This window comes from Ascoidea rubescens, assembly GCF_001661345.1.
Source record: "Ascoidea rubescens DSM 1968 unplaced genomic scaffold ASCRUscaffold_18, whole genome shotgun sequence".
Lineage (NCBI taxonomy): Eukaryota > Fungi > Ascomycota > Saccharomycetes > Ascoideales > Ascoideaceae > Ascoidea > Ascoidea rubescens.
The window spans coordinates 65,974-88,677 of record NW_017962930.1 but is presented as its reverse complement, the minus strand read 5'-3'; the positions used below and the strand labels follow the sequence as shown (position 1 = coordinate 88,677).

Below are 22,704 nucleotides of genomic sequence, written 5' to 3'. Positions count from 1 at the left end.
TAGTGTGTGCTCGCAGTGTACTCGGCACCGGCGGACGGGCTGTTTCAGCAGGTTATCCAGTGTGTCCGAAGAGAAACTGCCTTCGAGCAGTGTGTCCGAGAGTGTCTCACAGGTCTATGTCGATCCGGAAGGTTCACACCCAGATTGTAGGAACACTCAATTTTATTTTTTTCCTATTATCAGAGATCAGAAAGTTGAGAAATGTGAGAAATCTGGGAGCTAATATAAAAAACTGTTTTTTTTCCTGATTGTCTTCAATTTTCTCTTTTTCCATTTTTTCAACTTATTTCATCCACCAATTGCTTATTTTCATATATAATAGCTTGGTTTTCTTTCACTTTTTGATTGGACTTTTCTTACCACCTGTCACTCCTCTCTATACTGTCCTTTATCTAACTGGGTAAAAGTTAACACAAGTCACTAGTCGATATAAACCACAAACCATAAACCACAGTTTATAATTTTACAAGTTGTGTTTATTTCTCCCCGATTTGAAAATTCACCCAAAATCAAATAAAATCAATAAAAAAATAAAAAATATTACTTGAAAAATTGCTCTTTCTTTTTTTTCTACTGCTTTTGATTGAAAATGGATTCTAAACACCAAAAACTCCATGATGATGACGATGATGATATATTCAACAACTATATAAACCCAAATCAACAACAACAAAATTTAATCAACAACCCAATTCAACCTCCTTCAAACACCTACCAGCAACAGTCCACTTCCTATAACGATCCTAACACCAACTACTCAAACGATAACTATAACTCTTTTTATGATCCTCCTCAAAATTCCTACAATGAACAGGTTATTCCATTAAGAGACCTTAATGATAAACCTGCTGTTCATAGTCTTTCTGAAAATATACCTCTTTCAAACCAAAATACTTTAAACCCAACTAACCAAAATCAAAACGTTTTTCAACCAACTTCCCAATCAAATACTTTAGTAAATCCCTTTGACTCAAACAACTCTTTTGCTTATACCAATAACAATTCCTTCAATAACTCTTTTCTTGATCAAAATCAAAATACTGCTTACATCTCTCCCTTCGATACTAACAATACCATTAATAACAACAACCCCAATCAACAATCTCCTTTTAACCAATCAATTGACTCATATCCTCCTCCTCCTCCTCCTCCTTCCTCTTTACCTTCTCAACAAACTGATGGCTTCCTACAAAATTTATTCTACTCAAATAATAATAACTCATCCTTCTTAGACGACGTTAACAATGATCCTGATTTTCAAGTCCAATTCCCCGTCCAAGGTGATTCCTACGAATTGTATAAGCCAATCACTGTATCTCAAAATCAAAACTTATTACCTGATCAAACCGGTTATATCCCACCAAATAATAATGCCAATGGTGAAGGCAATAGTGATGATGATGATGATAATAACGATGATGATAATGATGATAACGATGACGACGACGAAAACGATCAAGAAAAGAAAAATACTTTTGTTAGAACATTTTTAGGTAATTTCGTTTTAGATTGTCCAGTTCCATCCAATTTATTGAAAAATTATAAACATGAGCACTCAGAAAGAGAATTTTGTTACATGAGATATTCTGCTGCAACTTGCGACCCTCATAATTTCACTAGAAATAAATTTAGTTTAAGACAAACCTTTTTTCAACCAAGAAGACCAACAGAATTATTAATTGTAGTCACAATGTATAACGAAGAAGATCACCTTTTAGGCAGAACTTTAAGAGGTGTCATGAACAACATTAAATACATTTGCAACAAAGGTGAAAAAGATACTTGGGGCCCCGATGGTTGGAAAAAAATTGTAGTTTGTGTCGTCAGTGATGGTAGAACTAAAATCAATAAAAGATCTAAAGCTTTATTATCAACTCTAGGCTGTTACCAAGAAGGTTTTGCTAGAAGTAGAGTTAATGAAAAGGACGTCACTGCTCATCTTTATGAATATACTTCTTTAGTTGGTATTAAAACTGTCAAAGATGGCGTGGTCCAGTTTGATAACCAAAATGCCATTCCTGTTCAATTTCTATTTTGTTTAAAAGAAAATAACCAAAAAAAGATTAACTCTCATAGATGGTGTTTTGAAGCCTTTTGTCCAATTCTTGATCCTGAAGTCGTGGTCCTATTGGATGCTGGAACTGAACCTTCTGATAAGTCAATTTACCACCTTTGGAAATGCTTTAAATATAACCCTCAAGTCGGTGGTGCTTGTGGTGAAATTAAAGCTCTTTTAGGTCCAAAGGGTAAATACCTACTAAATCCTTTAGTTGCTGGTCAGAATTTCGAATATAAAATGTCAAATATCTTAGATAAACCAACTGAATCTGTCTTTGGTTTTATCTCTGTTTTACCTGGTGCTTTTAGTGCCTATAGACTTAACGCCGTTAGAAATAATGAACTTGGTGAAGGGCCATTAAAAGAATATTTTAAAGGTGAAACTTTACATAACGAACCAACCGCTGGTATCTTTACTAAAAACATGTATTTAGCTGAAGATCGTATTTTATGTTTTGAAATTGTTAGCAAAAAAAGAAGTAACTGGGTTTTAAGATATGTTAAATCCGCTTCTGCTAAAACTGATGTTCCTGATCAACTTGATGAATTTATCCTACAAAGAAGACGTTGGTTAAATGGTTCATTTTTTGCTGCGGTTTACTCTGTCTTTCACTTCCATAGAATTTACACTTCTGGTCATTCAATTCCCAGAAAATTCTTACTAACAATTGAAGGATTGTATAACTTGGTTAACTTGATTCTTTCTTGGTTTTCTTTAGGTTGTTATTTTCTTGTTTTCAGAATTTTAACATTAGCATTAGCTGATCCTGATATCAACTTTGCTCCTGGTAATGTTCTTGCTTTAATATTTTTATGGTTATATGTTGCTTCTACTGTTTCTGTTTTTGTCTGTGCTTTTGGTAATACTCCAAAGGGTACCAAAAAAATGTATATTACAATTGTTGTCTTTTATGCCATTTTAATGATTTACATGTTTTTTGCTGCCATATTTTTGAGTGTTAAATCTGTTCAGCTGCTTATTAATGAACAGGAGGATGGTCACGTCTCATTTACAGATATTGTAAATAATTCAACTGTTAGAAATTTGGTCATTTCGTTATTATCCACATATGTGCTTTATTTCCTTGCTTCGTTTTTGTATGCCGAACCATGGCACATGTTTACCTCATTTTTACAATATATTCTATTATCCCCATCTTATATTAATGTTTTGAATATTTATGCATTCTGTAATATTCATGATATTTCTTGGGGTACAAAAGGTGATGATGGACATAAAGAAGATTTGGGAGCTGTTAAAGTCAATGAAAATGGTGTTTTTGAATTGGTGCTTCCTACAACTGATGAACAAATAAACGCTTCGTATTCTGAACAAGCAAGAATCATAGCAGAAAAAGAAATAATAGTTGAAAGAGTTAAAACAGATGAAGAAAAATCAAAAGATGACTATGCATTTTATAGAACTGCTGTTGTCTTGTTATGGATGGCTACAAACTTTATTATTATTGCAGTTGTCTTGAATACGGGTGGTATCTCAGAATTAAATGAAATTGACACCTCTAGTAGAAAATTGATTAAACGTGGCTTTAACTTGTTTAGGAGAATGGCAGCAGATACTGCTACTGACACTGCTACTGCTGATACTACTGACACCGCTGACACTACTGCTACCGAAACAACTACTACAACTGAGGCAACATTAAGTATTACAGACAAAAATTCTCAAATATTTTTAGGTATTATTTTATGGCTTGTTGCATTTATGGCTGCGTTCAGGTTTGTTGGTTGTTTTATTTATTTGATATTACATTACAGTGGAAGATAAATTGTTTAAATTCTTTTTATAGACTTTTTTTATCAGACTGATTTTTTGTTATCTTTTTGTTACCTTTTTGTCATTGTTTTTTTTTTGCATTACTGCTTGTTTTATTGAATGTGTTTTAATATTTATTTTAGGAATTGATTTGTAACATTTATTTTATATCTATGGATTTCTATTTTTTTTCTTGTTATTCAATAGTAAAATGCGTAAAGATATAAAACGAAGTTTAATTATAAGATGATCTTCTAACATCTTTAGAGGTTGAGTTTATTCGATGGAATAAGCTCCCACCAGAAAACCTTCGACTTGAAAACTTTGATTTGTTCTTTTTAGAGTTTATATCATTTAATGTTGGAGTTTTTAGGATTCCTTGTAGAGGTTTTACTTTCAAAATTCCCAGTCGATTTCTATCAATGGGTGAAAGACTGTTCTTATTGATATTGCTATTATTGATGGAGCTTGTGCTATGTATATTATGGTTTATGGGAGTTGGTAAAGTCGAATCAGTGTTACCATTTATCGGTATTAGGGTCATTGGTGGTCTATGATCTTTAGAGAAACTCAAGCTCTCAGTGTTGGTATTAGAAATGCTTGGGTTTGTGCTGGAGAATCGATCTCTCAGACTCAGTAAAGTGTTGATCATACTGTTAAGTTTATTATTGATATTAGCATCAAAATCCAATTGATTGTTTTTCAAAAATTCAGTTGAGAATCTTATGTTTTCAATGTTTAGCTCTCTTATATGTTGGTTTATTTGGTTATCATTGAATTCAATTTCATCTAATAGATCGTTTATCTGGGAGGATTTAATTTTGAAATCCTTTTCAAATGATTCTTTAATCTTGTAATGTTTTAATTCTCTCAAATGTATTTCGTATTTTAGTTTGCTGTGAATTTCGGTGTATTTTGATCTGATGGCAATTATTTGTTTAAATCTTTCATCAATTGTCAATGGATTATTTCTGTTTATATCTAAAGAATCTAATTGACTGTTTAAGGTGTTTTGTTCTTTAGATAGAATTTTGGGGAGATTTTTGTTAATATCATCAGATAAGTTGTTTAATTCAATATTCCAATGATTTTGGAAGTTTTGAAAAATTGAATCTAGTATAGAAGTCTTTTGTTTGATTTCATTGATTATAGTCAAAATCTCACTTAATTTGGAATTTAAACTGTTATTCTTGTCTTGAAAAAATTTCAAATTTTGACCAATATTGTTTAGATTTAGATTTTTGATAAAGATTTCGTTATCGAGCAAATTATTTTGTTCTATTAGGAATTGATTCTCAACTTGGTATTTATGGTACTTGTCATATAGCTTTCCGAATTTTTCATTCAAGCAATACTTTTCGACTTTTAACTCGTCGATTTTGGATTTCAAGTCATTGATAATCTGATCATTTTTAACTGCCTTGTCGTTTTCCAATGCGATTGAGGTTTTTATCTCACTCAATTGAGCAATCTTCTGGTTGAGGTTTTGTTTGAGGTTCTTAGAATCTATAGATTTTGTGTTTATTTCAGTCATTAGCTTTATTATTAGCTGGTTCTTCTCGTTCAAATTTCTTTTTTTGTTATTAATCTGGTTTTCAATGATCTTGCATTTTTGCTCAAACTGGCTAATCTTGATGGAGTATTCATCGCTTATGCCCCTGGCTATACTTGAAGACCTCTCCTGAAACTTTCTGTTGAGCAGAGATTCCTGGGATATGAAAAACAAGAACAACATCAAAATTATAAACAAAAAGGTTTCTATCATCTTTGGATGCAATAGCAGTTAGGAAAGTTTGACAATCTGCAGATAGAGTAGCAATAGCAATAGCAGAACAATGCGATTATGTGGACGTGTTGGAGCTCAATAGTGTGGATAAACAAGCAGCAGTGACAGTAAGTGCTGAGGAAGCATTGCTCAAAGTCAGTCTCCCTCACAAAGTTTCTCCAGCCAATAACAGCTACCTCTACCAGTATCCCATTAAGGCCTTGGGGTTGCTTAAAAAGACTCATGAAATTTTGCTCTTTCTTCCCAGTTGACTCAAAAAGTGGACAGAAACCAACACAAGGCTTCGTGGTTCAGATGCTAGACATTTCTGTGACAACTGCACTCACACAGTCCTACAGTCCTACAGTCCTACAGGCGAGGTTTAGACGAGGTGAATAGTTTGTTTTGCTCAAGTATTGATCTGGTTCATTAGGTTAGAACAGAACAAACCTTAACGGCGAAGAGAAAGTGTATATTTAGATTTTAAGGCAGGAGCTGTATTGAGATATATTTTGACTTGTATCAGCAGCTGTCTATGGTTCTTGCTTATTTCTTGTTTCTTCTCATTTCTTCTCATTTCTTCTCATTTTTTCTCATTTCTTCTCATTTCTTCTTTCTGGGAGCTCTTCTGGTCGTAGAACTGCCTTTTGTTGTCTTGGTGGCTCGTGGTTTGGCTGCTGATGCCTTTGTCTTGACTGCCTTGGGCTTTTTGGCTTTGATTAGCTTGTCCTTTGTAATGTCCTCATCCTTCTTGTTGTCGTCGTCGTCGTCTGCTTTGTCCTCAACAGTGTCGTCCTCAACAACATCTTCCAAGTCTGGTTGTACTGAAGAGATATCACCTTTTCCAGCAGTGGTCAAGCCTGGTCTGTTGATTGCCACTGGGTGTTTCGCCAGATTGTACTTCCTAGTAAATCCTGATTTCACTTGTGTTGGTAACTGTTTTGCTACTGTCTCTGCTTTATATGGGTTGTTTCCCATAGAAAACTCCAAGATGTTCTCCCAGTCTTCCTTTGATAGGTAATAGTTGTCTAACAATTCAATAACCTCCTCTATGCCCCCAGATCCATCTTCAAGTAGCGGTTTGCACATTTTTCCACTCATCAATTGAAAATAATCCAATCGTAAATCAAACTTTTTGGTTAGTGTTCGTAATTTGCAATGATAGTTGATTTCTTGTAATAACCGTAAATACTTATTAGTCTTTGAATTATTACCCAACCAGCTAGTAAATTTAATTCTCCCAGCTATCTGTCCATTGATAATCGAACTGGGTCTGATTGATGACATAATCCCATGCAATGGCATCAAACTCCATAGCTGTTCAGAGCTGTGAATCTTAGAATCAATTATATCTGCCTCAGACATAGAATCGGCTGCCTTTGAAACCAACTCCAAATGACTCAATTGGGTGTTTTGTGGCCTGGTGTTGAGATAGTTTTCTTGAACCATTAATGGTGTGAAATCATGATCATCAAAATAATATTCAATTTTTTTATTTAAATCAACATCGGAATTAGGTGACCATATAGACCCACTTAGATATTTCCCAACTATATCAAATGATTTTAATGCAACATTTTTTTTCCAAGCATCTGATATCTTTGCTCTATTAGAATTGTCAATCGTCTTTTCAGTTCTTGATATTGTTGACAAAAGATTGATTATCTGTCTAATATCATTTCTTGTACATTCAACTAATTGCTCAATAGAATTTGGATCCAATTTCAATTTTTCCCTGTAAGCAATTGTCATTAATCGTGATTTCATTTCTATTGCTGATGGTCTTCTGAATGGGATATCAAGACAAACTTTATCAAATGGTCTCATCTTTGGAGATGACTTATCATTACATATTAAAATAATTGGAATAGATGTCTTGCGACAAAAACTACTCAAAGCACCAACACCTCCTCTATCTCCACTTGACATACCATCAACTTCATCCATAATTAAACAAAACTTCTTTTTTTCCATCTCGCTTACTCGATTTCCACGCAAATCAAAATAACCCATCAAGGAATTATTATTCAATATATTTTTAATCCCATCATTTAAAAGTTTTTTAGATCTCACATCAGATGCATTTCTTTCCAAAATATCATAATTTAATGTTTTAGCTACTAGATGTGCAGCTGTTGTCTTTCCAATCCCTGGAGGTCCCGATATAAGAACAGCGGGAAAGAGATCACCATAAAATTTAAATCCTTTACGTTTATTTTGATCCCAATTTTGCAACCACTGATTTAACTTATTAACTCCACCTTTATTACCACATATCTGTTGAAGATTGGTTGGAGCGTATTTATCTGTCCATAGTTTTTCATCATCGGGTTTCATTGAGGGCTTGACGTAGTTATCATTAATTTGATTATTAGTATTATTATTAGTGTTATTTTCGGCATTTATTTTAGCTCTTTTTTTTTTCAATTCTTTTTCTCTTTGAATGGCTTCTTCTTCTTCTTTTTTGGCGGCCTCAATTATTTTTTCTTCCTCCAATTTTCTTTTTTCTATAGCCTTTTTGGCTAATTCGTTATCACTACCACCAGCTTCAGGCAGGCCATTAACTAATTGACAAAACCCATCTTCCGTGGTAGTTTTTATGTTAAGATCCATAATTTTTTTAACTTTGGATGGTCCAGCATCAGAACCAAGCACAACAAGAGAAGTCTTTTTCGATATTGATTTAGTGACCTTAGCACCGTATCTTTTAGCTAAATTTTCTGCATCTGATCTATTCAAATGAGGGAAAACACCTGTAAAAACAATTGTTAAACCAGCAAGACAATCAGGTTTTCCAATTGGTGGTTCAAAACTCAAATCTGATTCTTGATTTTGTTTGCCAGCATTGGCAGCAAAAAAATTAAAAGTCTTTGGATCATAATCAGATACATCAGGTAATTCGGCATCAGGGATTTTTTTGAGTAAGTTTAATACACTATTTGTCAGCGATTGTTCATCTTTTTTAACAGTTTTTTTACTTTTTGCTTGTGAAGTTGTAGAAGCTTTTTTTGAAGAGCTCCTTGGTTTAGTTTCTGCTATTGGTTTTGAAATTGGCTTTAAATAATTCAACTCTGCAAGTTCAGCTTTGAGAGATTCTTTTTTGCTTTCAGTTTTTCTTTGAGCAGGCTTTCTGGTTCTGCTGGTTACTTGCACAAAGTCTTCATCATCGTTGTTAAAATCATCTTCATTATCATCAAAATCATCAAAATCATCAAAATCATCATCGGAAATTGTATCAATGACCTTCTTTTTGAGTTTAGGTTGTGCTCTAGTTCTCAATCTAGTACTATTTATTTTAAAATAATCCAAAGATTCAATTGGAGTTAATTTTTCTTTTGTTTCTGAGACATTTCTCTTGACTCTTTTTTTTGGGGGTTGTACAACTTCAGCAGCTTCATTTTCGTTTTTTTCATCTTCATCTTCATCTTCATCAATGTTAATTACGCGAGCTCTTCTTCTTGATGGTTTTTTTGCTGAGATAGCTTTGGAAGCATTGGAACGCTATTTACAAACAGGAAAAATCAAATCGAAAATAGAAAATTAATAATTGCTGTTAGTTATTTGATTTAGACCAGATAATTCAAAAATTGAGTTGGGCAAAATTTAGGAAATTAACATACTGAGGAACGCGTTCCTGAGGGAGAGAAAAAAGAAGTGATGTCTACCATATAGAATCAATAATAATTTTCAGAATAAAGATCCACGTTGACAGTGAAATGATATTGCTTTTGTATGAAATGAATATAGATAATTGAATCTCCTTAAGTGATAATGCGATGCTGAACCATTTGTTTGAATCAAATGGACAAAAAAAAGGCTCTGAAAATCTGAACGGGATCGAAAATTACATTTTGGTACAAAATAAAGATAAATTACAGACAAAATGGAAATCAATTAAATCAATTATGGATTAATTGTAAATATACAAATTACAGGTAAATTACATCTCAAATACATGAGATGGAAAGCAGAAACTGTCATATTTTGAATCTCTTCTTCAAATGCTCGTTATATGACATCAGTGTTCTTTTGAAGTCGTTCTCCCAAAATTTATCATTGTATGGCTGATTGAATGAATGGCTATCTGGAGGAAAAAACCAGTAATTGATGGCCACATGAATGTTATTTGAAGGATGGTAAATAGAAAGCCCATCCTTTCTCTCTTCTCCAGAAGAAGATACCTCATGAAACCAACCACAGGGAAGAAACAACATCTGCCCTGGTTTGAGAGTAACTTCTACTGGAATTGCTTTGAAAAATCTGGGATATTTTGTAGAAGCTGCTTTCACCAAGTTTTTGTGATTAGAAATATTCTCTAAATGTAATAGTATGGGAGGGATCTTTGAAAAGGATGGTGGATCCAATTTCTTTGAAGCATTTTCATTGCAATTGCTCAGGTTGATTTCAATTATTGCTCCATCACTTCTAACTTTTTGCCAACTAGGTGCGTTATTATTTGTTTTATAATCAATTACGCCCGATTCATATATTATATCAACATCACCAACAGTGTAAAGATTTTCAGCCTCACTTGGTGCAAATATTGTAAATCTTTTGGTTCCAGTTATTGGAATATACAAATTATCTGCATGGTCATGGTGTAGGCCTGATGAGGTTCCACCAGTTGGTAAAAGCTTGCCAAAGCCTAGGTCATCTTTTTTTATATCTAGTTTGTCTAAACTAAATGATTTTATACCGGATGATGAAGATCCAACCCACAAGTTTATTTGTTGAGATACTAGATTCAAAAATGATGGTCTGATAGGAAGACTGATTTCGTGTTGTAAAGAGTATGTTAATGGTGTCTGAAATAGTTGAAACAATCTTGTACGAGCTTCCAGTAAATACAAAGGATCTTTTTCAAATTCCTTGCTGATTAAAAGATCTTTATATTTATTATTTTCAGAGTTTTCGCTCTCATTACCAACACTTTCCGTTTCACTGTTGTTCATTTCATCAAAGTCATCATGCATATTTTCAATATCAAAATCAAAATCATCTAGTGAATCATCATCATCATCATCATCATCATCATCATCATTAATAACATTATTACCAGAAGAATTTGGCTCATAACTTTGAAAATCATTAAAATCTAAAATCCCTTGATTTTCATCTTCATTTTCATCGGAGCTTTCTTCAATGTTGTTATTTTCATGAGACTCTTCATTATAATATTGGGTTGTCAAATAAAGGTCTTCATTGCCAACATAGAGTGCTTCAATAAAATCTTGAAAACCCATTTTTGTTTTAGCAATTCCTGAACCAAAACCTCCTTGGAATTTTTTTTCAATTTGCAAAACTGGGGAGTTGTTATCATCCTTTTTCAAAAAGTCAACAATGTTTTCAGGTTGAAATTGCTGAAATAAATAATTTCCATTTTCTTTGAACTCATTCAAAATATCATCAATTACAACTGGAGTCCTAGTTCTAACATATTTTTCGTAAAACTCTGATGAAGAAATGGAACTTAATTTGATTGAGTCTAATTTTTGTTTTCTTTGCAAAGGCTTGAAACCCTTGTATCTATTGATGATTGTGTCTTCTTTCATTATTGTAGCTGTAAAACTGGTCTGTTGTTTTTTGGAAAGAGAAATTAAGAGGTCTAGCTCCTACTCTATGCACTGTTGTATACCATAAAAACAAATTCGAAATGGCTATATCTTAAATCAAGATAACAAGAAAATGTGTGTTTGTTGTTTATCGCTATCAAAAAAAACCGGGAATCGAATCGGAGACTGGCGCCAACAGGACGGGACGTCTTTTCATTGGCCAATGAAAGGCAGCAGAGCAACATCTCAAGAAATGGGGAGAAAGTGGTAGTAAAAAAAAGAATTGGATAGTTGCAATCTGTTTCTGGGAGGATTCTGGTTATTCTGGTTATTAATTGGTTGATCTTTCCGAAAAAATGCCTTCTACACCAACTCCAAGAGTGATTTTTATTCGTCATGGCCAAACAGCATGGTCCAAGTCTGGTCAATACACTTCATTTACTGACCTATCTCTTACTGACTATGGGGTCAAGCAGATGAAGGCAACAGGAAAAGCAGTTGTTAATACAATTATACTCCCCGAAAATGTTACAAAGATAATTTGCTCTCCAAGAAAGAGGGCTAAAGAGTCGATCGATATTATTATGGACTATATCTCAGAATCTGAGAAATCGCATATTGTGTTTGAAGTCAATGAAAACATCAGGGAATGGGAGTATGGTGATTATGAAGGATTGTTAACAAAAGAAATCATCCAGTTGAGAAAATCAAGAGGATTAGACGATGGTGGAAAAACTATTTGGAATATTTGGGAACATGGGTGCGAAAATGGGGAGTCAGCAATTGAAGTTGAGACTAGATTGAAAAATCTAGCTCAAGAAATTCGAGAAATTCATGCGATTGCATTCAAGGAGAAAAAACCTTGTGATATTATTGTTGTTGCTCATGGTCATATTTTAAGGTCATTCACCAATGTCTGGTTGGGCAAACCGATCAATAGAAACCCTCAGTACATTTTGAATAGTGGAGGTATTGGGGTTTTGAGTTACCAACACAACGATATTAACGAGCCAGCGTTGGAATTGGCTGGAGCATTTTACGTCCCAGTTGAAGAAGAGGCACAACACACAATAAACTAGAGGAACTGGAGGAACTAGGAGAACTAGAGCGAAAAAAGCACTTGTTTTACTTTTAAATATAGATAATGGTGAATATAAATATCAAATTTTGTTTTATTAGAAAAAAAGTGTATATAAATATATAAAGAATATGGATAAATTTCGTAATTTAATTAATAACTTAATAAAATAAAATCGTGAATATCATTAAGAATAAATAGAAAAAATATATTTTTTTTTTCTCAACTTTAATGCTTGCTATATTCGTTTTTAAAGGTATCAGCAGATTTATAAACAGCATTCTTGAAGTGGTCTAACTCATACTTTGCGTTGTTGTAAACATTTTCAGCATATTCATATTGTTTTTGTGCTTTTTGCTTAGCATTTTCATCGACTTTTCTGCCAAATTGGTACCAATGGGTAGTGAAAGAATCCAATTCTTTTTTGGCAGAATCAAAATCTTCCTTGGCTTTTTCAACTTGCTGATTTATTAAATCTTCAGTGTTTGCTTTTGTTTCATAGTATTTGTTTTTGGTTTTTTGAAGCAAGTCGGAAGCGTCTGAAAATTGCTCTTCAGCAAAAAATTGAGCGTTTTCACCAAAACCAGATAATGAATGTTTCAATCTTTTATCCAACTCTTGCTTTCTTAATTCAGGGTCATCTTTGTTGGAAGTTGTCCAGCTTAACCATGATGACTTGACTTCTTGTGATTTATCCTCGACGGCGTTTTTAGAGTCTTTGTAAGAAGCCTCAGCAGTATTCTTTGCATCATTATATGTTGATTGGACTGAATCCTTTGCATTGTTGTATTTTGATTCTACCGTATCCTTAGATTGTTCAATAGTGGAGTCAACAGTATCCTTAGCATCTTTAACCTTCGAATCAATAGCTTCCTTGGAATTATCGATAGTTGACTTGAACGAGTCTCTTGCATCGTTGATGGTAGATTTGAGCGAGTCAGCAGTGTAATCCTTGGTGTGGATCAATGCGCTTTTTGTCGAATCGGTTGCTTGTCTAGCCTTATTGAAAGCAGCCTTTGAAACATCAGAAAACTTTTCATCATATTCATCACGCAATTGAGCAACGAGGGTCTTTTGAGCAGTCTTTTGGTAAGAGTACGCTAAGAAACCACCGGCAGCAGCACCACCGAGAAAGTATTTATATGTTAATGGAAGAGTAGACATAATTGACGAACAGAAGGACAGGAATTAAAAAAGTAGATAATTTTTTAAAGACGAGTAACCAATAAATGAACTAAAAAGCTTGAATCTGAGTGGAAAAAATTAATCAGATACCAACAATCGAAACAAACTAGGGAGTTTATATATTTGCCATTTTGAAATAGTTGGGTTGAGAGGTGAGTGGAAACAAATGGAATCTTGCTAATGAAGATTGCTACCGATGATTAACACATATGAGCAGAGAGGGATGATTGCTTTGACGTGGGAGAAAATGCACAAGAACCTGCACACCAAATCCCAACCATAAACGCTAAATCCCAATCTGCGCTGGTGTTGCGAATATCTTGCGCTGTATACATATGCATGAACATGCACTGAGCTGACATAATATCCGCGATTATGTAATGCAAATGCTCTCGCCGGGTAGCAGCTGTGTTCGTTTAAGGGGCTTGCTTTTGCTTCTTTTGTTCGTTTGTGCCATTGCTCCAAGTTCTCCAAGTTCTTCACACTCCACGCTCTGCAGATCCTTCAGGCGCCTCAACATCTCTGAGTCCCTTTTCTCTCGGTTTCGTCTTCGGCGTCCTTCTTTGCTTCTCCTGCTTCTCCTGCTTCTTTTCCCGCCTTTCTACCAAGCCATTTTCTCGAGGTCTTTGTCACAATGAACCAGGAGGTCCAGGTCGACCAATTGCCCAATTTTAGTATGGATACCCATATGGGCATCTTATCTCAAGATCCAAATGGAAATCAGGTCAATCCAAACAACAATGTCAACTATGCTGACAGGTTCCCTGACTTTACTCAAGCTAACCAGGCTCACCAGGTTCAACAGGCAGTAGTAGCCCATGCACAAGCCCAAGCTCAGGCACAAGCACAGGCTCAGGCACAAGCTCAAGCTCAAGCTCAGGTCCAGGCTCAACAGCAACAGCATCACCAGTCACATCAACAACAACAACAACAACAGGTGAAACAGCTGCAACTGCTGCAACTGCTGCAGCATCTTCAAAATGTCAATACCTCTAATATGATTGCTAACAATTCCATGGTCAACAGCTCTCTTCCAAAAAAGAAAAGAAAAAGAGTATCTCAAGTATGGAAAGATTTTACTGAAAACTCCGATAATTCTGTAACTTGTAACATTTGTAAAACAAGAATTGAAAGATCTGGCTGTGAAACAACGAAGATGTTACGCCATCAAAGATTCCACAGAAAGGAATTAAACCAATCTTTGACCGATAATCTCAACTCTCCTAATGATAATGACCAAAATGGTGTTAGCTCAAATGATTTGGCAAATATTGATAATGTATTGAATAATCAAAATTCTCATTCTACTAGCACTCTTGGTTCCAATATTGGCACCGGTCTTAAAAACCTCCCTAATGGCCTTTCTAACAATCCAAATAGCCTGAATAATAACAATAACAACAATAATGCTGGAAACAATAACAACATTAATGCTATTAACAATAATAATAGTAACAACAATAACAGCAACAACAATAATAACAGAAACAATAATAGTCTTATCAGCCCTAACACCTCCGAACTTATCACTAATAGTATCAATGTTAACTCAAATGGAAATTCTTCTGATGATCAACTTTCCAAAAGACTAAAAAGAAAAAAACATTTAAACCAATCTCAATTTGAATCTCAATTATTCTCTAATAATTCAGACATTGTGTTTAAAAAACTTCAGTATGAAAAAGCAAATGATGCCTTGAGAGACTTAAAACTTTTAAAATTTATAAATGCCACTCAATTTTTTGAATTACAATCGATTATTTCAAATAATGATTGTTTTTTGTATTACCTAAATAATGATTCCATTCCTCTAAAGGAAAAATCTGAATTAATTTTGGAGTATTTTAATGAGAGGCAAGTCTCTCACCGTCAACTTACTTGATTTTTTTTTTTTTCCACTTTTATATTCATTGAAATCTAAATTAATACTGTATAATAATTAATAGTCTTTTCTTGTTTATGCGTATTCATATATAAATTTTTTCTCCTGGCACTTTTTTTATCTTTTATTTTTCAGTTTAGTTATTATTATTTTCAGTATCTCAATTATTTTAATTTAATTTAATTTAATTTCCCTTTATTTAATATGTTTTTCTAGTATATTGAACATCATTTCAGGATTAGAATTTCACTTTTATTTGTATTTTTTTTTTATATTTGTTTTGTTAAGAATATATAAATATGTAGTTGCTTTTCTAATAATATTATTAATCTTCATCCTTGTTTAAAGTAAAAATCTCAAAATATTCTTGACGACAATCAATAGCTATTTTTCTAACTTTTCTCTTTTTATCATCCAAAGATCTAACTAAATTCCTTATAATCCCCTCACTATATGGATATAACTCTCTAATTTCAATATTTTGGGTAAAGCCCTTCAAACACTTGATAGCAAAATATCTCACCTCTTCAGAATTATAGTTCACTTTGTTTTTTCCAGCTGATTTTTTGAATGGATCATCGGTGATACAATCAATTAATAATGAAACCAACACTGGCAAATGTTTCTTAATTAAATCCGGGCATTCTGAAATTGTTGAATCAATAGTCTTCAATGCTGCTACTTTTGCGTTTTTGTCATTCAATTTAATTGATTGCAATAATAAGGGAAAGATTTTATTTAAATGAATCCCAAAAATTGATGGCTCAACATATTTCAATATAAATGACAATGCAACCAAATAATTTATTTTTTCAAAATAACTCTCACCATTTATATTTGAATCAGAGGTTGGAATGCTTTCATAATTTTCAACAAGCTTTGGAATAATAAATTCAAACAACTTTTGTTTATACAATGATTTAATATTAATATTAAAAATTTTGCTCAGTCTTTTGGTTAAAAAAAGCTTTGGAGTTTCATTATTGGAATTTGAAATAAATTCATAGTTTTTAAATATAAAATCTTCATTCAACAAAATATCAAACAATTTACAACAAGGTAAGCTAATAAGTTTACACTTGCTAGATTTCTTTAACAATTCAATGAGATACCCAACATACTTAAGTGACGACGTATCATTTTTGATTAAAAGACCTTTTGTTATCCATGAATATAATTCCATTAGTTTTAATAACTTTAAAACATCCAAGTCATTTGGTTGTAGCTGATGTTTTGTTGAAATAATCTCAATTAATGTATTTATCTTTCCAGTTAATTCATCATATTTTAAATTAAAATAATCTTTAGATATTTCATTCATAGATGTTACTTTGAACCATTTATCAACTAAAAGTGAAATAGTTTTAAGATAGCCAAGTCGTTTATAAACTGACTTCTCAGGAACTTTTAAATAACAGGAAATTAAAAGATTCAGTATCTTTGTTAACGAAATATCATAATTTTTCTCATCTTCCAAATTTGGTATTTTAGTAGTTTTAAAATCAATTGAAGCTACCAAATTAGCAAAAATATTGATTGATTTTGAAGGTTTCTCAATCACATTAATTGCTTTAATGTTATCAATATTCATCATAAAAAAAATTGAAGGCCTTTGGTGTATAAAAATATTAAAGAAATCAATTAAAAGTGATTGATGATTAGTGATTTTACAATTCAAAATAATTAAAAAACTTATTCTGGAGCTCAATTCAATAAATTGATTGTTAGAAATATTTTTATAAGGTTTCAAAGTCAAAGTAATAAGCTTGGGTAAAAAAGAGTTTAAATAGGTATCCATCTTTATAAAAGTTCCAGTTTTTCTTTCATTTGCCAAAAAATTAGTTAGAGTATTATAAATGACATTAAGTAATAAAATAGCATAATTATAATTCTTTTTATTGTAATTAAGATTTTCATCATTGAGCAAGATAGAAATTCTGTTTAATAATCTTGTAAATAATAGATGTAGTAATTCATTGTTTTCGCTTGATAAAAGACTTAGAATTAATAGAATATCTTCCTTGGTTTTAAAATTAATTTTTCCCTTTATATTAATGCTTTGATCCGGAGTATCAGGCAATAAAGAAATTAAAAGTGGAAAAACAGTTTCAATAATTAACGAGGAGAGTCTGATATTATTAGAAATATAAACCAAAGAATTGATAATAGTTTTATAAACCTGTGAATCAGATTTGTATTGAGAAGTCAATAAAAGTTCAATAAAATATTGAACAAAACTCTTGTGTTCCTCTAAAGTTAAAAAGTCACTTAGAGACATTAATAAAGAGATTTTTTCTAAAGCTAAAGCTTTTAAAGATATTTCAATATCGGAAGATGATATCAATGCTTGTGATAATAATATGATTATATCATCTTTGAATTTAAATAACTCAATTGAGCCATCATTTATAATGGACAAATCGGAATCATTGAATAGAGTTTTATAGGAATTTAAAAAATAAGACAAATGACTTATAATTAATTTTTGTTTCACAACACTTAAGTTCTTATCAACTTGAGTAAATAATTGTGGTAAAGAATTTTTGATAATAAAATTAAAGGAAAATCGATCAACTTGAGCTAGTTCAGATAAAATTAAAAAAGACTGTTTAGATAATTTTTCATCAGGAGTTGTAATGTTTTTAGATAATTCGTTAAAAATGTGATTTAAAAAATTTAATTTAAATTCATCATTTTTGGAAAATTTCGATAAAATTGATTTAAAAAGATTTAAAATATTTAATATAGCATTTTTTTCATCTTGAGCTTCTTTTGTATATTTATCCAAGATATTCAAGTCATTGTATAGGATTTCGAATTTCAATGCATCCCAAATTTGAATCCAATTTTGATTAATAATTTCTATGGGGAATTTTTGGATTGATAGTTCTAAGACATTTAAAATATCTGATTTGACAACAGAAGAGGTGGTAGTTAATTTATCAAATAGATTTGGATACAAGTCATCAATTAAGATTGGGTTTGAGGTTAAAGAAGTCGATAATTGAAATTTTAGTTGATCTGAAGTGATTTTATAAGGATCATTCTTCGGGGTTTTGAAGGATATTGGAAAATAACAAAAAGTTACGTCAAATAGACTTTCCTTGAAGACATTTAAATTTTTGAAATTAAGAAGAATTAATTGAGAGATGTTAAAGGATAAAATAAGATTTCTTGGATCCTTTTCACCCGAGACCATACTAATGAAGGAATTGACAAATAAATCATTGAATCTAGAGATTGAGATAATTTTTTGTAAATATTTATCGAGAATAAGTTTTAAAATTTGAAAAGCTTGATAACGAATTGAAGCATTAAAATTTTTAGAGTTGTAGTTGTCATTAAAATTATTCAAGATTAATTCTGTGTTTGAAAAATTAAAGTTGTCCATTTTGATGAGAGAGTTTAGACTGATTAAGATGAATTTGAATGAGTTGATTTTTTCAAATTTTGATATGAAAAATTTTAACAAATGGTTGATTTCTGAAGGAGATAAAATTGAAGGATTTAAGGAAGACAAAGTGAGTAAGACAGAAGATAAGCAATTGATTGATTTCAATGCAATCAAATCCTGCTCGTTAGTTAAGTAGTCACCTAGATTTTGGACCAAGAATAATAATGATAGTTTTTTTGTTGCTAAAAGATTTGATAAATTTGAGATTGAGTCAATTGCAACTTGATCAGTATCTACATCATCGGATATCATGTAGTTATTGACAAGAAGCATTAAGTTTTTTGTACTGTAACTGGACATTATTGGTAATGGAATAAATTATGACAAAGAAATTTTATTAAAAGAATATAAGATGGATAACAAGTGGAAATTGATTGTCATTGAAAGATGAATAAAATAATAAAATAGTAGAAAAATAAAATCATAAAATATTAATTAAAGTCATCAAATAAAATTTACAAAAAGCTTACCCTAACCAGATGATATTAGCTAATAGAAACAATAATACTCATGATATTACATAATATGAATGTACAATGGTTATGCGGATGTAAACGGACTAGTATTGATATATACCCATATTGATGGATATGACAGAATATGCACAGAAATAACAACTTTCTGCATATTATTACAGTAAAATTATTTCATTGTATTTTGACCAAAATAAAGTGGTTGAAGGGCAGTAATTTAATATCAGCACTAAAGTAGGTGTCAAAAAAATAAATTAACCAAAAACCAGGTGAAGGATTCGCTTGCAAGTGCCATCAGAGAAATAAGGGGATATAAGTGAGATAGTTCCTCACTTGGTGTAGGATATATCAAGTATAGGGTTCAAAAGAAAGTGGCAGTTAGTAGCGGTTTGATCCTATGTATTATAACATAAAAAAGTACAAGTATATATAAGTGGATTATATTTGGAATAGCGGGGCTTGTAACGTGCAGAGGAAATTAATTGGAGAGTAGATTTGATTTTTCTGATTCTAGGGATTTAATTTTTTCTTTAATTTTAAGGATTTGGTCTTGAACTGTTTTGGTGGCGTTTTGTAGTCTAAAGATTTCTTCGTTTTCCAATTCTTCACTGTAGAGATATTTGTAGTCAGATTTGTTTTTGTGTAGGATTGAGCCCGGTTGGTTGACTAGGATTTTGAAAAAGGATTCATTTGGTTCATTGAAGATGATTTCGTCGTAGTTGACGGAGACGATTTCACTTGGATTTGATTTGTTTATGAATGATTTGTTGTTTATTAGAGAGTTTAGATTTGAGTTGTCGTAAGGGTGTAGGATTAGATGGTGGTATAGGGTTAAGTATTTTTCGTTTGAGTCTTGGATAAAGAAGATTTTGATGATAATTTCAAATTCACCCCAGCCTGTTTCAGTTATTTGAAAGGGAGGAGATTCGATTGTTCTTAGGGAGTTTGGGATGGTTTCGTGTAGTTTGAACTGGACTTTTTTGATTAGATTGCTTAGAGGATTTAGATTTTTTGTTGGATCAGATACAAAGACAGTCCATTGATGTGTGTGGTTTTCGGGAACGTTTGGAGGTTTTTTAGTATCTAGGCTTGTGAAGGGGATGGCTGTGTTGCCATATAATATAGGACGAGAGATTGAGATATTTTTAATTCTTTTTGAAGTCACTGAAGGCATGATATGAGAATAAAATTTGATAAGCAAGTGTAAAATGGAAATGAAAAATGGAGAATGGAAAATAGATAAGTAGATGGAAAATAAGAAACAGGTTTAAAAATCCCAAAAGGAAATGCAGTGAGTTTGAAAAAGGAAGATGTGCACGTGATGAAGATGAAAAATACCTTATCTTTTACAGCGCCTAGATGCCGAATTTTAATTAAATTGTTTTAAATTATTTTTTTTTGATCGTTTCATCTCTAGCTTTTGATTATCTGAAAAACTTAAATAATTAGCTGGGATAATTATTTAGATTTAGATTTTACACTATTGAATCTTGGGCAATATTTCAAATGAGGATGATGAATACAGTTTGGATCTACAAGAGCGAGAGCAAAGATGGTCAGGTTTTAAAATGACACTTTTCAGCATTGAACATATATTAAAAATAAGATATGTTAGTAATCATTTTAATGTGGATTTGATTTTGATTTTGATTAATTTTGATTAATTGATTTATTTTGATTGATTTTGATTAATTTTGATATTCATTTTTATTTTTACTTTCATTTTTATTTCTATTTTTATTTTCATTTTGATTGTAATTTTGAAGGATTTTTTTTCTTTTCTTTTCTTTAGAAGTTTTTGTTTTTTTTTGATATAAAAAATTATAAATATAAAAATTAAAATAAATGATAAATAAAATATCAAAATGCAAGTTTTTTAAGATTTATTGATTGAAATTAAGAGGAATATTGGATTAAATATTATAAATCAAGCATTTGAGGGAACTTATAATAATAAAGCAACACCGGCAGCAGCGACAGCACCTAATAAACCAACGTGGATGTTAGAGGCACCAGAGTCTTGCGAAGAAGAACCGTTGGTGATGTTGGATGTATTTAAAGCATTGACAGAAGCAATGGCGGCTAAAGAAGCGACGATGATTTGTTTGAATTGCATTTTTGGCAGATAGATATTTAAAATTTGATTAGAAAAGATAATAGATATAATTTAATATAGAGGCGAGAAGAAATAGTTGTTTAAAATAAACAAGAGATTGGGGGGAAACGAGTAGAGTAAGTAAAAATTAACAAGCGAGTGGACTGAACTAACTGAGTTGAAGAGAGAAAAGGAAAAGAAGAAAGGAAAGAGAAAAAAATTGGAGCGCTGTGGAAGGAGATATGAAGGATTTATATATGGAGGGAGAGGCCAAACAAAGTTGGATACAGCCCAAAAGATAGCAGCCCAGTGCACCCGCACGAAGCGGGAGACGCGGTAGGCGAGAAAAGCGGGCGAGCGCAGAGGGGACAAGAGGCCCTGTGGGAGCGGGACAGGGGGACGCTGCGAGCTGCCGGCATTGCCCAACGGAGGCAGATCGCGCGAGCAGGAATGACAGAAGAATGGGCGGTATGAGAGCGAAGAATAAAAGGGAATATATATGGGTGGAGGAAGAGCACACGAGCCTAGGATATAACCTGCTGGAGGGTTGCAGCAGCAAGATAGGCTAGACAGTCGAGAAGAGCGTCCACAAGGTGGTCTGCGCAGAGCTGGTTGGGCATGGGGCTCTTGGTACGAGCTCTGGTCGCACGAGAGGCATCCACCACTGCGATGTCTGCTAGCCTTAAGCCATCTTTGCCAAACAAAAACACTCTATTTTGGGGATAAACGCCACCACCCAAAGGGTCTAGAATGTTGAAGAACTTGGAGAACTGGCTTGCTGTGTCGTCGAGCACTGGAAACTTGAGGCACGAGTACTCGCTGAGAGAAATGTTAGATGTTACGCCTATGGTTCGCAAGTGTGGATATCTTTCGCCAAACCTCTCGTAATTGCTGTTGATTTCAAACAAGTGCTGGTTGTTGAAGGGACCGAAGAACACTATTAGTAATGGATTATTAACCACCGAATAACTGAATATTTCACTTCGCAAATCCACCTTGTCTATTGACTTATCTGCCAAAACACTAAATTTAAACCCGTCCTGCCTTTGCTTGAGATGATTGTACAACGAGATTAGATACGTCTTGTCCTCTTTCAATTCTTCCTGGCGGATTAAACTTGGCTTATGAACAAATTGGTTGTTTTTGCTTCTTTTGCTATCTTCAAACGTATAACTGGATGTCTCAAGGTCATTGTCTATCAAAACGTAGTTTTCCAACAGCATTGCAGCAGCAGAAGACGACTTGATGAGGGTTTTGTAATCCATATTAACATATTGGGCATCTCTGTCATTGCAAGAACTCTGGGACGTGGATATTGTTTGGAAGGATCTTTTTCTATTGACTGATGATTGCATCTTTTCTGGTTTTATTTTCTGTTGTATAGCGTA

The 22,704-nt window shown here is 32.7% G+C and overlaps 10 protein-coding genes across 10 annotated transcripts; 3 read left to right on the top strand and 7 right to left on the bottom strand.

The window, feature by feature from the left end:
* The first annotated feature begins 189 nt into the window (after nucleotides 1-189).
* On the top strand, nucleotides 190-3,988 carry ASCRUDRAFT_77885 (chitin synthase I). Its single transcript, XM_020194046.1, has one exon. The coding sequence runs from the start codon at nucleotides 590-592 to the stop codon at nucleotides 3,842-3,844; it is 3,255 nt and encodes a 1,084-aa protein (XP_020044711.1). The 5' UTR covers nucleotides 190-589; the 3' UTR covers nucleotides 3,845-3,988.
* Nucleotides 3,957-5,899, bottom strand: ASCRUDRAFT_120585 (uncharacterized protein). The gene has a single exon (XM_020188883.1). It carries the CDS (start codon nucleotides 5,595-5,597, stop codon nucleotides 4,068-4,070), a length of 1,530 nt encoding a protein of 509 aa, XP_020044710.1. The 5' UTR covers nucleotides 5,598-5,899; the 3' UTR covers nucleotides 3,957-4,067.
* A 301-nt stretch (nucleotides 5,900-6,200) lies between these two features.
* On the bottom strand, nucleotides 6,201-9,265 carry RFC1 (replication factor C subunit 1; the record flags this gene model as incomplete). The annotated part of the gene is made up of 2 exons (XM_020194780.1): nucleotides 6,201-9,098; nucleotides 9,218-9,265. 2 exons carry the CDS (start codon nucleotides 9,263-9,265, stop codon nucleotides 6,201-6,203), a joined length of 2,946 nt encoding a protein of 981 aa, XP_020044709.1.
* A 309-nt stretch (nucleotides 9,266-9,574) lies between these two features.
* On the bottom strand, nucleotides 9,575-11,149 carry ASCRUDRAFT_39264 (Clavaminate synthase-like protein; the record flags this gene model as incomplete). The annotated part of the gene is made up of 2 exons (XM_020190926.1): nucleotides 9,575-10,482; nucleotides 10,540-11,149. The coding sequence occupies 2 exons, from the start codon at nucleotides 11,147-11,149 to the stop codon at nucleotides 9,575-9,577; spliced, it is 1,518 nt and encodes a 505-aa protein (XP_020044708.1).
* Nucleotides 11,150-11,505: 356 nt separating this feature from the next.
* On the top strand, nucleotides 11,506-12,228 carry SHB17 (sedoheptulose-bisphosphatase; the record flags this gene model as incomplete). Its single annotated transcript, XM_020190925.1, has 1 exon — nucleotides 11,506-12,228. The coding sequence occupies one exon, from the start codon at nucleotides 11,506-11,508 to the stop codon at nucleotides 12,226-12,228; it is 723 nt and encodes a 240-aa protein (XP_020044707.1).
* Nucleotides 12,229-12,455: 227 nt separating this feature from the next.
* On the bottom strand, nucleotides 12,456-13,391 carry ASCRUDRAFT_82781 (uncharacterized protein; the record flags this gene model as incomplete). The annotated part of the gene is made up of 1 exon (XM_020194779.1): nucleotides 12,456-13,391. One exon carries the CDS (start codon nucleotides 13,389-13,391, stop codon nucleotides 12,456-12,458), a length of 936 nt encoding a protein of 311 aa, XP_020044706.1.
* Nucleotides 13,392-14,046: 655 nt separating this feature from the next.
* ASCRUDRAFT_72580 (uncharacterized protein) lies at nucleotides 14,047-14,797 on the top strand (the record flags this gene model as incomplete). The annotated part of the gene is made up of 2 exons (XM_020192094.1): nucleotides 14,047-14,749; nucleotides 14,793-14,797. 2 exons carry the CDS (start codon nucleotides 14,047-14,049, stop codon nucleotides 14,795-14,797), a joined length of 708 nt encoding a protein of 235 aa, XP_020044705.1.
* Nucleotides 14,798-15,619: 822 nt separating this feature from the next.
* On the bottom strand, nucleotides 15,620-19,122 carry ASCRUDRAFT_62313 (ARM repeat-containing protein; the record flags this gene model as incomplete). Its single annotated transcript, XM_020191300.1, has 2 exons — nucleotides 16,625-19,122; nucleotides 15,620-16,519 (listed from the first exon to the last, which is right to left on the bottom strand). Exons 1-2 carry the CDS (start codon nucleotides 19,046-19,048, stop codon nucleotides 15,620-15,622), a joined length of 3,324 nt encoding a protein of 1,107 aa, XP_020044704.1. The 5' UTR covers nucleotides 19,049-19,122.
* Nucleotides 19,123-19,243: 121 nt separating this feature from the next.
* On the bottom strand, nucleotides 19,244-20,443 carry YAF9 (YEATS domain-containing protein YAF9). The gene has a single exon (XM_020194045.1). It carries the CDS (start codon nucleotides 20,393-20,395, stop codon nucleotides 19,700-19,702), a length of 696 nt encoding a protein of 231 aa, XP_020044703.1. The 5' UTR covers nucleotides 20,396-20,443; the 3' UTR covers nucleotides 19,244-19,699.
* Nucleotides 20,444-21,166: 723 nt separating this feature from the next.
* Nucleotides 21,167-22,671, bottom strand: ASCRUDRAFT_10223 (uncharacterized protein; the record flags this gene model as incomplete). Its single annotated transcript, XM_020188541.1, has 2 exons — nucleotides 21,167-21,303; nucleotides 21,966-22,671. 2 exons carry the CDS (start codon nucleotides 22,669-22,671, stop codon nucleotides 21,167-21,169), a joined length of 843 nt encoding a protein of 280 aa, XP_020044702.1.
* Between the last annotated feature and the right edge of the window lie 33 nt (nucleotides 22,672-22,704).

What these genes read in the sequence shown, in the direction of transcription:
- ASCRUDRAFT_120585 (XM_020188883.1), bottom strand. Translation starts at nt 5,597, where the DNA reads ATGATAGAAACCTTTTTGTTTATAATTTTGATGTTGTTCTTGTTTTTC.
- ASCRUDRAFT_77885 (XM_020194046.1), top strand. Translation starts at nt 590, where the DNA reads ATGGATTCTAAACACCAAAAACTCCATGATGATGACGATGATGATATA.
- YAF9 (XM_020194045.1), bottom strand. Translation starts at nt 20,395, where the DNA reads ATGCCTTCAGTGACTTCAAAAAGAATTAAAAATATCTCAATCTCTCGT.